The sequence below is a fragment of the Odontesthes bonariensis genome, chromosome 9 (assembly GCF_027942865.1).
Source record: "Odontesthes bonariensis isolate fOdoBon6 chromosome 9, fOdoBon6.hap1, whole genome shotgun sequence".
Taxonomy (NCBI): domain Eukaryota; kingdom Metazoa; phylum Chordata; class Actinopteri; order Atheriniformes; family Atherinopsidae; genus Odontesthes; species Odontesthes bonariensis.
The window spans coordinates 627034-644360 of record NC_134514.1 but is presented as its reverse complement, the minus strand read 5'-3'; the positions used below and the strand labels follow the sequence as shown (position 1 = coordinate 644360).

Genomic DNA, 17327 nt, shown 5'->3' with positions numbered 1-17327 from the left:
ATAAAAGGCAACGGGTATTTTATTTTGTGAAAATAACAGGAAGTGCGTTAGCTCACTGCGGCTAGCTTTGGTAGCGCCGAATTCGTGGGAACAAAATTGTAAACAGCCGGTATTTTGTCAGGTTTTCAACACGTTGGGGATCTAAACGACTACTTTCTCACCTGAAAATGTTTCAAATGTTGCTAAAGTTTACAGAGTTTAGAGCTTAAGAGAAATCAGCTTCAGGCCGGCTGATTTTGGCTCGCGCAGGAGCGAAATGCATTGTGGGTAAACGCTCTGCATACTGTCTGATCCATGAGTATGCAGTATGTAGTATGTAGTATGTAGTATGTAGCATGGAAGTATGTAGTATGTAGTATGTAGCATGTAGTAGGCGGTATGTAGTATGGAAGTATGTAGTATGTAGCATGTAGCATGTAGTATGTAGCATGTAGTATGCGGTATGTAGTATGTAGTATGTAGTATGGAAGTATGTAGTATGTAGCATGTAGTATGTAGCATGTAGTATGCGGTATGTAGTATGTAGTATGTAGTATGGAAGTATGTAGCATGTAGTATGCGGTATGTAGTATGTAGTATGCAGTATGTAGTATGTAGTATGGAAGTATGTAGTATGTAGCATGTAGCATGTAGTATGTAGCATGTAGTATGCGGTATGTAGTATGTAGTATGTAGTATGGAAGTATGTAGTATGTAGCATGTAGTATGTAGCATGTAGTATGCGGTATGTAGTATGTAGTATGTAGTATGGAAGTATGTAGCATGTAGTATGCGGTATGTAGTATGTAGTATGCAGTATGTAGTATGTAGTATGGAAGTATGTAGTATGTAGCATGTAGTATGTAGCATGTAGTATGCGGTATGTAGTATGTAGTATGCAGTATGTAGTATGTAGTATGGAAGTATGTAGTATGTAGTATGTAGCATGTAGTAGGCGGTATGTAGTATGGAAGTATGTAGTATGTAGCATGTAGCATGTAGTATGTAGCATGTAGTATGCGGTATGTAGTATGTAGTATGTAGTATGGAAGTATGTAGTATGTAGCATGTAGTAGCCGGTATGTAGTATGTGGTATGGAAGTATGTAGTATGTAGCATGTAGTATGTAGCATGTAGTATGTAGTATGTAACATGTAGTAGGCGGTATGTAGTATGTAGTATAGAAGTATGTAGTATGCAGTATGCAGTATGCGGTTTCGAACACAGCCATTAACTTGTGTTTCTCTCTCTCAGCAGGTGTCTCTGGCCTGGTGTTACGCTGCTTGTTGTCCCCTCTTTCCTGTCCTCTCAGCCCCCAGCTGGTCCAGGCAGATGGTTCCTGGTTCTGGTTCTGATGGAGGTTTCTTCCTGTTCAAAGGGAGTTTGTTCTCTCCACAGTCGCCTCGTGCAGCTCAGGATGGGGTATTGGATCAGAGAGAAGTTTCACTGCAATCTGTTGGTTTACTTAGCAAGGAAACTGTTTTTTGAATTGTCTCTGTATGAATGAATTGGATTAATTTGCAATTGAATTATTATATGTATATATATATATATCCATCAATCCGACTCTTTAAACCTTTGGAACCAGAGGCTTTAAACCTTTGGAAGTTCTCCGTCGGGATGTCGGATACCCAAGGCAGTTCCCCTCCCGATCAGCAGGCGGCGCTACGTTAGACGACCCAATCTCTTACGTCTATGGTGAAAGTGGTTGATTGGTTGTTCACCTTCCGGCTCCGTTCCTCCTCACAGTGAACGATGGCGACCGAGAGAGAAAGACTGTTGTTGGAGTTGGAGCTCGTTGACCAAATGTTGACCGCCACACAGTAAACTCTTTCAGAAATGGCGGTGTTGTTGTTCTGAGAGGAAGGAGCTAAACCGGAAAAGTGATTCAGGAAATGATGTCGTTAGCCGACCAATCACAAGCCTTGGGTTCTCCGCGAGTCTCCGCCTCCTCGATGGATAGATAGGAGAGCGTCTCCGGGAGGGTCTCCTACGACGACCATAAATCAGCCTTTAGGTTCTGGTCCATGTTCTCTGTGTCCTGTTTCGTTCCTTTGGTCTCAGTCCTCAGCTCAGAGTTTTGTCTTTAGATCCAGTTTGTTTTCCTCTTCATGCCTCATCTGAGTTTGTTTTCTTTGTGTTTCTTATCTTAGTTACTAGCTGTTTTCACACTGAGATCCGCTACCATCGCGGGTCCAAATTGCCACTTCGTCCCGCGTCGAGCAATGTGAACGCTTGGCGTGTTGGTGACCCGTGCCGCCTGAAGCCGAGTTCCGGGGGCGTGGCCTAGTGGCAGAGCGTCACACGAAACACATAAAATGCTGGGCGTGTACAATGACGTAGGCACAGCCATGCGTCGGAGGTAGGGTTAAATACACCTGTCTGCATCAAATGTTCAAACCAACGATGGCGGGACATCTTGAGGACTCGTTTTTGCAAGTGTATATGCAGTTCATGGAGATGTTATTTTACGGGGTGTGGATGGTTACAACGTGGGATGCCGCCGAAGAACATATGCGGAGAATACAAGAGCACTATAGTGTCCAAGTTGAGGAAATCCATCGACAATTTGAAGCAGAAGAAGGCGAACAGCCAGCCCTTCCAGCAGAGGTCCATCTTTCACCGTCCCCGACATGTGGCGGTAAATAACGTCCTCTGCTTGGAGGCTGAGGAGCTCGCGGACCTCCTTGTCTCACCAGTTGGCCATCTTCAAAAATGTCTCGAACTTGCAGAGTAGAACTTGAAGTGAAACTTGTCCTCACCTGTCGCTGTTGTTCTGAATCAGCTGTCCATTCTGTCTTTTAAACTCCTCACGTCACGCCCACGTCCGACCCGCGTCGATTGCGTTCACACCAAACTCGGCTCGGCAAAAAGACTAGGGTCCGACGCGGGTCGAAAGGCGAGTCGAGTTGACGCGGCAGCCCGGGTCGGCAGTGTGAACGCAACAGCGGACACGCTAAATTCGCAAATTAAACGCGGGTTATTCCTCAGTGTGAAAGGGGCTAGAGACTGCAGACAGAGCGGTAACAGGAAAGGAGGAGGATCACATTTTCTCATCATTACTGGTAATATTAAGGAATTTTCTCAGCACAGACAGGAGTAATTTTGGCTGTATTTTCAGTAATATTACTGAATTGTACTATTATAAACTGCATCATTGTAGTATTGTTGTTGTATGGCAGTAATATATTAGTAATAATGATATTGCTGCAGTGAGAGGCTCATCTCACTGCGCTGCAGGACTGAGAGGTTCAGAAGGTCCTTTGTTCCCACAGACATAAGGGTTTATAACAGTGACTGCTAAGTTCTTCTCAAATTGATTGATTGATTTTTTAGTTATTTGTTTATTTTGTCATTTAGTCATTTATTATTATTTAGTTAGTAGTAGTAGTATTATTATTGTTGTTTTATTGTTGTTAATACAATCATTGTAAATATTTAAAAAAATGTTGAGCTACTGGACGAATTTGAATTTCCCCCAATGGGGGAATAAATAAAGTATTTTTCTATTGTATTCTTCTATTCTATTCTATTGTAGTGATGATGTAGTATTAATACTCCTAATTTAGGAGTATTAATACTATACAGATCTTAGATGTTTTGGTCTGTTAATGCGTCTCCGGAGCGCCGCAGTGCGCATGCGCAGCTCCGGACTTTAGGGTGGGAGCTAGCCGTTAGCCTGTGAGCTAACAGCCGGAGTGTGTAATGGCGGCCTCGGTGTTGTTGGGGTCTGCGGACAGCGCCGGACTCAGCTTCACGGTCGGAGGCGGCGGCGGCGGCACCGGGAGCGTTTTAATTGGGAACTCTAACTGCCAGGGACCGGCTGGCCCGGCCTCCTGGAACCGTTCTCTGGACCGGGCGCTGGAAGAAGCCTCGGTCACCGGGAGCCTGAGCCTCAGCGGCAGGAAGCTGAAGGAGTTCCCCCGGAGCGCCGCCAACCACGACCTGACGGACACCACCAGGGCCGGTAAGTAAGCCTCACAGCCCGGCAGAGGACGCGGGGGAGACGGGGCGGTGTCCGCCGGGCCGCGGAACGTCAACTTAAAGGCGGTTTTAATGGACTTTTTCAGCGGGGGAAACTCAGAATCCAACTTTTCAGGCTCCACAGAGGATGGATGGAAGGAAAACCGTCAGGGCCGGTGTTAGGACGGGAAATGTACCCCCGTGAAACGAGTCCCCGCCGGGAGTCTGTTCGGTGTTATGGTGCTGGGAGTCTGACAGCTTTAACAGTCCGGATCATTTCCACTGAGACACATTTATAGGTGGAACACGGCTGAATTTTCAGAAAAGATGCGCCCGATGCGGGAGCTGCGACGTCCGGCTCTGTGTTTTCAGGCTACAGTTTGTGACAGTACACTGGTGCAGACGGTTAGCATGTTAGCATGCTAACACCGAAGCACAGTCTGGGGCTACGGTTTGTAGCATGTTTGTAGCGGTTAGCATGCTAACAGTCTGAGGGCTGTGAAATGTAAACACGGCGGGGTGAGCGGGACCAGAACTCTGTTTTTTTTCCTCCATGTCACTCGTTTATTTTGAATTTCCGTAACTTTTTTTTTTTTTTTTTATAACTTTATTTGCAATAAAGCAGAATAACGACATACATAACGTCAAAAAAAAAAAGCCAGCCAAGGGGAGCATAAAGATAAGAATAATAATAATAAGAGAATGACAGTCACAAAACTCTGCAAAAAGAAAACTATTGAACAAACTGACATGTACGGAAGAGTATTAGGGCCAGGCATAAGAAAAAATATTTATATTTTGCCTGTCGAGAATAAAGTCGACATGTCGCCATTAACCTCGACAGGCAAAATATTATTATATTTTCTTATGCCTGGCCCTAATACTCTTCTGTACATATGTGCCGAGGAGTCTCGTGTAAAACAAAACAAATAAAACAAAGATTTAGGACAACAGTTCGTCCATAATCCCAAGTTGGGAACAAGCACATATTGTTGTTTTTGCTTTATGATTAGTTGAAGGTTTAATTGTGAGCAAGTATTGCTTTAATTCAATCAAGAAAAACAGGAATTTGGTTTTCTTTTCAAAAATTTGCATTTGTGTATGTGAAATTTAGCTTTGATAATTAATGAAAGAAAACCTTTGGATTCATTTTGCCACTGAGGTGAAACCCAAACAGGACATGTTCCCAGTACAACTGGAAGCTTGCTGATATTTTTAAGTCAACAAAATGACAAAAATGTTGCCAGAAATCTTTACAATGAGGACACAACCAGAACAAATGAGTTCGGTGTTAGCATGTTAGCATGCTATTTCTGGCTTTTAAAGGATTATTGTGGTTGTTGACACTGAAATATCAATCAAGGCAATTTTATTTATAGAGCACAATTCCTACACAAGGCAATTCAAAGTGCTTCACAGCTGCATAAAATCACAAGAAGGCAATAAAACCATTAAAAAAATAAAATTAAATCAAATTAAATTGAATAAAAAAATTAAAAATAATAATAATAAAAATAATTCTTTTTTTAAAAAACCCATTAAAAATAATCATTAATTAATGATCAATCAAACTTTATTTATACAGCCCTTTACAATAGCCAACAGGATAAAAACAACAATACATAAAACACGATTCAGAAATGGTAAAAGTGCTAAAAGTGCTGCAGGGCATTAAAAGCCTTCCACAAGTGCAATACAATGAACGGAATAAAATTTGTATAAAATTAAGATAATTAAAAAGGAGCGGGTAGAATGGATGCATAGTGGCCCTAATCAGAGTTCTAAAAAGGTCTTAAGCTTCGATTTAAAAAGGCCGAGATCAGTGATGGGGCGGGTGTCAGGGGGCAGTTTGTTCCACAGTCCAGGAGCAGCAAAGGGAAAGGAACCATCACCCCACAGCTTAGATCTCCACCGTGGGACCTCTAAAAGAATATAAAGAGTCATTTTTACTGGTTAATCTGGTTTATTCCTTTAAGGCGAGACACCACAGCTGAATAGGGTAATATTTTGAAATAACAGATATCACCATGAAACTTCCTCAGTTGATTACTTATACAAGGACAGTATTAAAAAAAATGTATTACAAGTTTTAGAAATATGTGTGTTTAATTATGCAAATGAGGCATTATCTCATTAAATATGCGCACATTTGCATATATTTCCAGAAGATAGATCTGAACATGTGATAAAGCCAGGTGCAAAATTCTTTTTTCATTTTGTTTACACACAGAATAAAAGAAAATTACAGAGGGATTTCAGGATATCTGCTTTCATTTCCTAGGAAATCAAAATATGCTGCCCATAGCCTAAAAAACATCAATTTTCGCCATATTTTTTGATTATAATGTCACATAAATCAGGCCAGGAATGATTTATCAACAAATCCTTCAGTAAATATCTTCATAATACTGCTAAGTGTATAACTGGAAAGTTTGGTGTTAGTAGGTGCTCCATAGGCTGAGATATTGATACTGGAAAAATACAAAAAACAGATTTTGAGAAAACGGCATTTAAAGATTTAAACAGGGGAATTCATTTTGGTAAATTTGGGCGAAACGTACGGCCGCGATGAAACAAAATGTGATGAAATAAACATTTTAATTTATGTTTTGAAATAACACATATTGAAGGAGTAGACTGGCCCAAAATCTAAAAAAGGACCACTGCATGAAATCCCTGTGTTTGCCCGCCGTGTCTCGCCTTAAACTGTGAAACTTAAGAGTGAAACAGCTGGAACCCACGTGTTGGAAGATGTTTGAGTTTGTGTTCCTGTAACCGAGTAAACAAACAACACAGGAAGTGGCTCTGCAGATGTGCAGGGCTTGAATCCAGCTGCTCAGGCCACTTCCTGCGTGTGATGATGATGATGATGATGAAGGAGCCTCACAGGCGACAGGAAGTGGACGTCACCGTGGCGACGTGTGCTTCCTGCTGGCCAGGTGCTGCACAGCTGCTCACTGAGCTGTCTGAGGTCAGTCTGCGGGGCGGAAACAGCTGGAAACGGCCGGAAACGGCTGGAAACTGCTGGAAACTGCTGGAAACTGCTGGAAACGGCTGGAAACGGCTGGAAACGGGACTCCGTGTGGACACAGGGGCTCAGATCTCAGACCGTGTTTGCACACCTGAGGCAGGTGCGTTCGTCTCACCTGTCTGAGCACACCGCAGGACTCTTTGTGATGTTTCCAGCACATCTGTACAGATGTTTATGTGGTTTCTGTCCAGCCTGCCGCAGAGCGCACCGAGGCTGCGTAAAACAAACGGTTTCTCTCTTTAACTCCAGTAAAGGCTGTTGATGACGTCACGATTTCCTGCCGGCTGTATACGGCGGCGCGAGTCGATGCGCCCGTAGTTGGAATTTTCTCCGTCACAGAGGTGGCGCTGCTGCCTGAAGGTTAGCGCTACTCTACAACCAGGAAAGTGGGGAAGAAAACAATGAAGAGCAGGAACACTGTCATTAATGATTCTGCTGCAGTATTATTGCAGGATCATTTTATTTGTTTAATTCAGTTAAAAGAGGTGAAGGTCTGAAGCCCCCGGCATCACCAGAGTCTCTGCCCTCTTCTGTGCCTTCAGGCATCTGTCCCGTAGCTTCTTCCACACATTCTTACAGAACTCTCCCTCTTTCCCCAAAGTTCTGCCCATCTCTGTGCACCAGTTTGGGGAGTTTACGTGCTCCCTGTGCTGTTTCACTGCAGTGTCGTACAGGCAGTGTTGGGAGTAACGGCGTTACTAACGCCGTTACTAACGGCGTTATACTTCCAGTAATGGAGTAATCTAATTTATTACTTTTCCCATCGTTACAACGCCAGGCATGGACTGATAATTGGGCGTACCGGGCATTTGCCCGCTGGGCCGACGTGCTATTTGGGCCGGCAGATCCGACATGTATATTAATAATATGTATTATTATTATTATTATTATATATCGTCATCGTCATATCTGCATAATGCATGAAGAAAAATAAAATCGGCGTATCCACGTCTGCCTCAAGTAACTCAAATCTAATGAAGCACCTTACATCAACCCATGCAAATATAAAGCACTTGTTGCTTCTGCAGCTGCTAACCCAACCCCAAGCCCAAATGCAGCTAGCTAACCCAACCACAGGCCCAAATGCAGCTAGCTAACCCAACCCCAGGCCCAAATGCAGCTAGCTAACCCAACCCCAAGCCCAAATGCAGCTAGCTAACCCAACCCCAGGCCCAAATGCAGCTAGCTAACCCAACCCCAGGCCCAAATGCAGCTAGCTAACCCAACCCCAGGCCCAAATGCAGCTAGCTAACCCAACCCCAGGCCCAAAGGCAGCTAGCTAACCCAGCCCCAGGCCCAAAGGCAGCTAGCTAACCCAACCCCAGGCCCAAATGCAGCTAGCTAACCCAACCCCAGGCCCAAAGGCAGCTAGCTAACCCAACCCCAGTAGTATGCGCCGTCTTTTCAAGGCAAGCGCCAGGCCTGAAACGTCATTTCGACGTCACTGGTCGCCACCGCCGTGAGCGACGCGTCAACTGTAACTCCAGCTTAAAGGACCAGTTTCTGCTGCTGTTTGGAACTGGAACTGGTTTGGTTCCAGTTCGAGTTCACAAACTGTTAAAGAAACAAACAGCTGCTGCAGAGCAGGTAACCTCAGTGGGATCTTTTCCAGTGTGTCCGTATGACAGAAGGGGACCCGGTGGGAGGAGGTCCCCTTCTGTAAGCTCCTCCCACCGGGTCCCCTTCTGTAAGCTTAGCTCCTCCCACCGGGTAATCGAACATCTGTAATCGAACATCTGTAATCGAACATCTGTAATCGAACATCTGTAATCGAACACCTGTAATCGAACATCTGTAATCGAACACCTGTAATCGAACATCTGTAATCGAACATCTGTAATCGAACATCTGTAATCGAACATCTGTAATCGAACACCTGTAATCGAACATCTGTAATCGAACACCTGTAATCGAACACCTGTAATCGAACACCTGTAATCGAACACCTGTAATCGAACATCTGTAATCGAACACCTGTAATCGAACATCTGTAATCGAACACCTGTAATCGAACACCTGTAATCGAACATCTGTAATCGAACACCTGTAATCGAACATCTGTAGTCAAACACCTGTAGTCAAACACCTGTAATCGAACATCTGTAATCGAACACCTGTAATCGAACATCTGTAATCGAACACCTGTAATCGAACATCTGTAATCGAACATCTGTAGTCAAACACCTGTAATCGAACATCTGTAGTCAAACATCGACATGTGTGTGCAGATCTGTCCCGTAACCGCCTGTCGGAGCTTCCTCTGGAGGTTTGTCTCTTCGTGTCTCTGGAGAGTCTGAACCTGTACCAGAACTGTCTGAGGTCTCTGCCCGATGGCCTCCAGAACCTGCAGGCCCTCACCTACCTGAACCTCAGGTAACACACACCTGTCGCTCACCTGTCGCTCACCTGTCGCTCACCTGTCGCTCACCTGTCGCTCACCTGTCGCTCACCTGTCGCTCACCTGTCGCTCACCTGTCCCTCACCTGTCGCTCACCTGTCCCTCACCTGTCGCTCACCTGTCCCTCACCTGTCGCTCACCTGTCGCTCACCTGTCGCTCACCTGTCGCTCACCTGTCGCTCACCTGTCCCTCACCTGTCGCTCACCTGTCGCTCACCTGTCGCTCACCTGTCGCTCACCTGTCCCTCACCTGTCGCTCACCTGTCCCTCACCTGTCGCTCACCTGTCCCTCACCTGTCGCTCACCTGTCGCTCACCTGTCGCTCACCTGTCGCTCACCTGTCGCTCACCTGTCGCTCACCTGTCGCTCACCTGTCCCTCACCTGTTGCTCACCTGTCCGTCTGTCCTCCTCAGCCGGAACCAGCTGTCGGTCCTGCCGCCGGTGGTCTGCAGCCTCCCCCTGAAGGTTCTGATCGCCTGCAACAACAAGCTGGTGTCTCTGCCAGAGGAGCTGGGCCAGCTGAGGCACCTCACCGAGCTGGTCAGTCTGTTCACAAACACACGCACACACCTGGATTATTGGTGTTCAGGTGCTGACAGACTGTCTGTGGCTGCCCCCCCCCCGCAGGACGTCAGCTGTAATGAGATCCAGATGTTACCATCTCAGGTGGGTCAGCTGGAGGCTCTGAGAGACCTGAACATCAGGAGGAACCACCTGGTCCACCTGCCTCCAGGTAACACAGGCTAACACAGGCTGACACAGGCTGACACAGGCTGACACAGGCTGACACAGGCTAACACAGGCTGACACAGGCTAACACAGGCTAATACAGGCTAATACAGGCTGACACAGGCTAATACAGGCTGACACAGGCTGACACAGGCTAATACAGGCTGACACAGGCTGACACAGGCTGACACAGGCTGACACAGGCTAACACAGGCTAATACAGGCTAATACAGGCTGACACAGGCTAACACAGGCTGACACAGGCTAACACAGGCTAATACAGGCTAATACAGGCTGACACAGGCTAATACAGGCTGACACAGGCTGACACAGGCTGACACAGGCTAACACAGGCTGACACAGGCTAACACAGGCTAATACAGGCTAATACAGGCTGACACAGGCTAATACAGGCTAATACAGGCTGACACAGGCTGACACAGGCTAACACAGGCTAATACAGGCTAATACAGGCTGACACAGGCTAATACAGGCTAATACAGGCTGACACAGGCTAACACAGGCTGACACAGGCTAACACAGGCTAATACAGGCTAATACAGGCTGACACAGGCTAATACAGGCTGACACAGGCTGACACAGGCTAACACAGGCTAACACAGGCTAATACAGGCTAACACAGGCTAACACAGGCTAATACAGGCTAATACAGGCTGACACAGGCTAATACAGGCTAATACAGGCTGACACAGGCTAACACAGGCTAACACAGGCTGACACAGGCTGACACAGGCTAACACAGGCTAACACAGGCTAACACAGGCTGACACAGGCTAATACAGGCTAACACAGGCTAATACAGGCTAATACAGGCTGACACAGGCTAACACAGGCTAACACAGGCTGACACAGGCTAACACAGGCTAACACAGGCTAACACACGCTGACACAGGCTAACACAGGCTAACACAGGCTGACACAGGCTAATACAGGCTGACAGGCTAACACAGGCTAACACACGCTGACACAGGCTGACACAGGCTAACACAGGCTGACACAGGCTGACACAGGCTAACACAGGCTGACACAGGCTGACACAGGCTAACACAGGCTAACACAGGCTGACACAGGCTAACACAGGCTAATACAGGCTGACACAGGCTGACACAGGCTAATACAGGCTGACACAGGCTAACACAGGCTGACACAGGCTAACACAGGCTAACACAGGCTAACACAGGCTGACACAGGCTAACACAGGCTGACACAGGCTGACACAGGCTAACACAGGCTAACACAGGCTAACACAGGCTAATACACGCTGACACAGGCTAACACAGGCTAACACAGGCTAAAACATGCTAACACAGGCTAACACAGGCTGACACAGGCTAACACAGGCTAATACACGCTGACACAGGCTAACACAGGCTAACACAGGCTAAAACATGCTAACACAGGCTAACACATGCTAACACAGGCTAACATACGCTAACCTACGCTAACACAGGCTAACACAAGCTAACACAGGCTAACATACGCTAACACAGGCTGACACAGGCTAATACAGGCTGACACAGGCTAACACAGGCTAACACAGGCTGACACAGGCTAACACAGGCTAACACAGGCTAACACACGCTGACACAGGCTAACACAGGCTAACACAGGCTGACACAGGCTAATACAGGCTGACACAGGCTAACACAGGCTAACACACGCTGACACAGGCTGACACAGGCTAACACAGGCTGACACAGGCTGACACAGGCTAACACAGGCTAACACAGGCTAACACACGCTGACACAGGCTAACACAGGCTAACACAGGCTGACACAGGCTAATACAGGCTGACACAGGCTAACACAGGCTAACACACGCTGACACAGGCTGACACAGGCTAACACAGGCTGACACAGGCTGACACAGGCTAACACAGGCTGACACAGGCTGACACAGGCTGACACAGGCTAACACAGGCTGACAGACGCTGACACAGGCTAACACAGGCTAACACAGGCTGACACAGGCTAATACAGGCTGACACAGGCTAACACAGGCTAACACACGCTGACACAGGCTAACACAGGCTGACACAGGCTAACACAGGCTGACACAGGCTGACACAGGCTAACACACGCTGACACAGGCTAACACAGGCTAACACAGGCTAATACAGGCTGACACAGGCTGACACAGGCTGACACAGGCTAACACAGGCTGACACAGGCTAACACAGGCTGACACAGGCTAACACAGGCTGACACAGGCTAACACAGGCTAACACAGGCTGACACAGGCTAACACAGGCTAACACAGGCTGACACAGGCTGACACAGGCTGACACAGGCTGACACAGGCTAACACAGGCTGACACAGGCTAACACAGGCTGACACAGGCTAACACAGGCTGACACAGGCTAACACAGGCTAACACAGGCTGACACAGGCTAACACAGGCTGACACAGGCTGACACAGGCTAACACAGGCTGACACAGGCTAACACAGGCTGACACAGGCTAACACAGGCTGACACAGGCTAACACAGGCTAACACAGGCTGACACAGGCTAACACAGGCTGACACAGGCTGACACAGGCTGACACAGGCTGACACAGGCTAACACAGGCTGACACAGGCTAACACAGGCTGACACAGGCTAACACAGGCTAACACAGGCTGACACAGGCTAACACAGGCTAACACAGGCTGACACAGGCTAACACAGGCTAATACAGGCTGACACAGGCTGACACAGGCTGACACAGGCTGACACAGGCTGACACAGGCTGACACAGGCTAACACAGGCTGACACAGGCTAACACAGGCTGACACAGGCTAACACAGGCTAACACAGGCTGACACAGGCTAACACAGGCTGACACAGGCTAATACAGGCTGACACAGGCTAACACAGGCTGACACAGGCTGACACAGGCTAATACAGGCTGACACAGGCTGACACAGGCTGACACAGGCTAACACAGGCTGACACAGGCTAACACAGGCTAACACACGCTGACACAGGCTAACACAGGCTGACACAGGCTGACACAGGCTGACACAGGCTGATACAGGCTGATACAGGCTGACACAGGCTGACACAGGCTGACACAGGCTAACACAGGCTAACACACGCTGACACAGGCTAACACAGGCTGACACAGGCTGACACAGGCTGACACAGGCTGACACAGGCTGACACAGGCTGACACAGGCTGACACAGGCTAACACAGGCTGACACAGGCTAACACAGGCTAACACAGGCTAATACAGGCTGACACAGGCTGACACAGGCTAACACAGGCTGACACAGGCTAACACAGGCTAACACAGGCTGACACAGGCTAACACAGGCTGACACAGGCTGACACAGGCTAACACAGGCTGACACAGGCTGACACAGGCTAACACAGGCTGACACAAGCTAACACACGCTAACACAGGCTGACACAGGCTGACACAGGCTAACACAGGCTGACACAGGCTAACACAGGCTGACACAGGCTGACACAGGCTGACACAGGCTAATACAGGCTGACACAGGCTAACACACGCTGACACAGGCTAACACAGGCTAACACAGGCTAACACACGCTGACACAGGCTAACACAGGCTAACACAGGCTGACACAGGCTGACACAGGCTGACACAGGCTAATACACGCTGACACAGGCTGACACAGGCTGACACAGGCTGACACAGGCTAACACAGGCTAACACACGCTGACACAGGCTAACACAGGCTAACACAGGCTGACACAGGCTGACACAGGCTGACACAGGCTAATACACGCTGACACAGGCTGACACAGGCTGACACAGGCTGACACAGGCTAATACAGGCTGACACAGGCTAACACAGGCTGACACAGGCTGACACAGGCTGACACAGGCTAACACAGGCTGACACAGGCTAACACAGGCTAACACACGCTGACACAGGCTAACACAGGCTAACACAGGCTGACACAGGCTAACACAGGCTGACACAGGCTGACACAGGCTGACACAGGCTGACACAGGCTAATACACGCTGACACAGGCTGACACAGGCTAATACAGGCTGACACAGGCTAACACAGGCTGACACAGGCTAACACAGGCTAACACAGGCTGACACAGGCTAACACAGGCTGACACACGCTGACACAGGCTAACACAGGCTAACACAGGCTGACACAGGCTGACACAGGCTAACACAGGCTGACACAGGCTAACACAGGCTGACACAGGCTAATACAGGCTGACACAGGCTAACACAGGCTGACACAGGCTGACACAGGCTAACACAGGCTAACACAGGCTGACACAAGCTAACACACGCTAACACAGGCTGACACAGGCTAACACAGGCTGACACAGGCTAACACAGGCTGACACAGGCTGACACAGGCTGACACAGGCTAATACAGGCTGACACAGGCTAACACACGCTGACACAGGCTAACACAGGCTAACACAGGCTAACACAGGCTAACACACGCTGACACAGGCTAACACAGGCTAACACAGGCTGACACAGGCTGACACAGGCTGACACAGGCTAATACACGCTGACACAGGCTGACACAGGCTGACACAGGCTGACACAGGCTAACACAGGCTAACACACGCTGACACAGGCTAACACAGGCTAACACAGGCTGACACAGGCTGACACAGGCTGACACAGGCTAATACACGCTGACACAGGCTGACACAGGCTGACACAGGCTGACACAGGCTAATACAGGCTGACACAGGCTAACACAGGCTGACACAGGCTGACACAGGCTGACACAGGCTAACACAGGCTAACACAGGCTAACACAGGCTGACACAGGCTAACACAGGCTAACACACGCTGACACAGGCTAACACAGGCTAACACAGGCTGACACAGGCTAACACAGGCTGACACAGGCTGACACAGGCTGACACAGGCTAACACAGGCTAACACAGGCTGACACAGGCTGACACAGGCTAACACAGGCTGACACAGGCTGACACAGGCTAACACAGGCTAACACAGGCTAACACACGCTGACACAGGCTAACACAGGCTAACACAGGCTGACACAGGCTAACACAGGCTAACACAGGCTGACACAGGCTAACACAGGCTAACACACGCTGACACAGGCTAACACAGGCTAACACAGGCTGACACAGGCTAACACAGGCTGACACAGGCTGACACAGGCTAACACAGGCTGACACAGGCTGACACAGGCTGACACAGGCTAATACACGCTGACACAGGCTGACACAGGCTAACACAGGCTGACACAGGCTGACACAGGCTGACACAGGCTAACACAGGCTAACACAGGCTGACACAGGCTAACACAGGCTGACACACGCTGACACAGGCTAACACAGGCTGACACAGGCTGACACAGGCTAACACAGGCTGACACAGGCTGACACAGGCTGACACAGGCTAATACACGCTGACACAGGCTAACACAGGCTGACACAGGCTGACACAGGCTAACACAGGCTAATACACGCTGACACAGGCTGACACAGGCTGACACAGGCTAATACAGGCTGACACAGGCTGACACAGGCTGACACAGGCTGACACAGGCTAACACAGGCTAACACAGGCTGACACAGGCTAACACAGGCTGACACAGGCTAATACAGGCTGACACAGGCTAATACACGCTGACACAGGCTGACACAGGCTGACACAGGCTGACACAGGCTAATACAGGCTGACACAGGCTGACACAGGCTGACACAGGCTGACACAGGCTGACACAGGCTAACACAGGCTAACACAGGCTGACACAGGCTAATACAGGCTGACACAGGCTAACACAGGCTGACACAGGCTGACACAGGCTAATACAGGCTGACACAGGCTAACACAGGCTGACACAGGCTAACACAGGCTGACACAGGCTAATACAGGCTGACACAGGCTAACACAGGCTGACACAGGCTAACACAGGCTAATACAGGCTGACACAGGCTAACACAGGCTGACACAGGCTGACACAGGCTAATACAGGCTGACACAGGCTAATACAGGCTAACACAGGCTAACACAGGCTGACACAGGCTGACACAGGCTAACACAGGCTGACACAGGCTGACACAGGCTGACACACGCTGACACAGGCTAATACAGGCTGACACAGGCTAACACACACGCTGTTAGCTCAGGTGCGGAGGTTAAACTCACCTGGATGTGAACTGATGACATCACATCCTGAACTGTAACGGATCAGAACCTGATCAGAACCTGATCAGAACCTGATCAGAACCTTTCTGTTTCCCTGTTTCTCTGCCTCAGAGCTGGCTGAACTTCCTCTGGTGCGTCTCGACTTCTCCTGCAACAAAGTGACCTCCATCCCCGTCTGTTACCGCCGCCTGACGCAGCTGCAGACCATCGTCCTCGACAACAACCCGCTGCAGACTCCGCCCGCACAGGTACGCAGGAAGTGACATCACGGCGTGCAGCCGGCCTGTGTTGGTGTTTAACCGTCTGCTGTTTGATCTGCAGATCTGCATCAAAGGGAAGGTCCACATCTTTAAATACCTGAACCTGGAGGCCAGCAAGACCACGCCGGACCTGCCCGAGTTCGACAGGCGACCCCTGACCTCCTGGTCTGTCACATGCACACACCCATACACACATGCACATGCACACGCAAATGCACGCACACACACTCAAACACACGCACATGCACACACGCACATGCACACACGCACATGCACACACACACACACACACATGCACATGCACACGCAAATGCACACACACATGCACACAGACACGCACACACACACACGCACACACACACACACGCACACACACACACACGCACACACACACACACGCACACACACACACGCACACACATGCACACACATGCACACACACACACACACGCACACACACACATGCACACACACACACACACACACACACACACTCACTCACTGTTACTGACTGTCCGTCTCTCGTGCCAGTGTGGATGAGCTGTACCCCGGCCGCCCGTACGGAGCGCTCGACTCCGGCTTCAACAGCGTGGACAGTGGAGACAAGAGATGGTTGGGCAACGAGGTCAGACTCACACACACACACACACACACACACACACACACACACACACACACACACACACACACACATATATATATACATGTACTGTGCATGTGAGAACCAACACATATATATATATATACACAGTGGGGAAAAAAGTATTTAGTCAGTCACCAATTGTGCAAGTTCTCCCACTTAAAAAGATGAGAGGCCTGTA

The 17327-nt window shown here is 48.8% G+C and overlaps 1 protein-coding gene across 5 annotated transcripts in view; it reads left to right on the top strand.

Annotated features, from left to right (window-relative positions):
* Window positions 1-3651: 3651 nt before the first annotated feature.
* lrch3 (leucine-rich repeats and calponin homology (CH) domain containing 3) overlaps window positions 3652-17327 on the top strand; it is a 47723-nt gene continuing 34047 nt past the window's right edge. For all 5 annotated transcript variants that reach the window (XM_075472688.1, XM_075472690.1, XM_075472689.1 and 2 more), the window contains exons 1-7: window positions 3652-3946; window positions 9202-9346; window positions 9786-9912; window positions 10000-10105; window positions 16358-16494; window positions 16568-16671; window positions 17038-17131. In XM_075472688.1, the coding sequence (XP_075328803.1) occupies window positions 3685-3946; window positions 9202-9346; window positions 9786-9912; window positions 10000-10105; window positions 16358-16494; window positions 16568-16671; window positions 17038-17131 (975 nt within the window). In that variant the 5' untranslated portion in view covers window positions 3652-3684. The remainder of the gene's footprint in view (window positions 3947-9201; window positions 9347-9785; window positions 9913-9999; window positions 10106-16357; window positions 16495-16567; window positions 16672-17037; window positions 17132-17327) is intronic.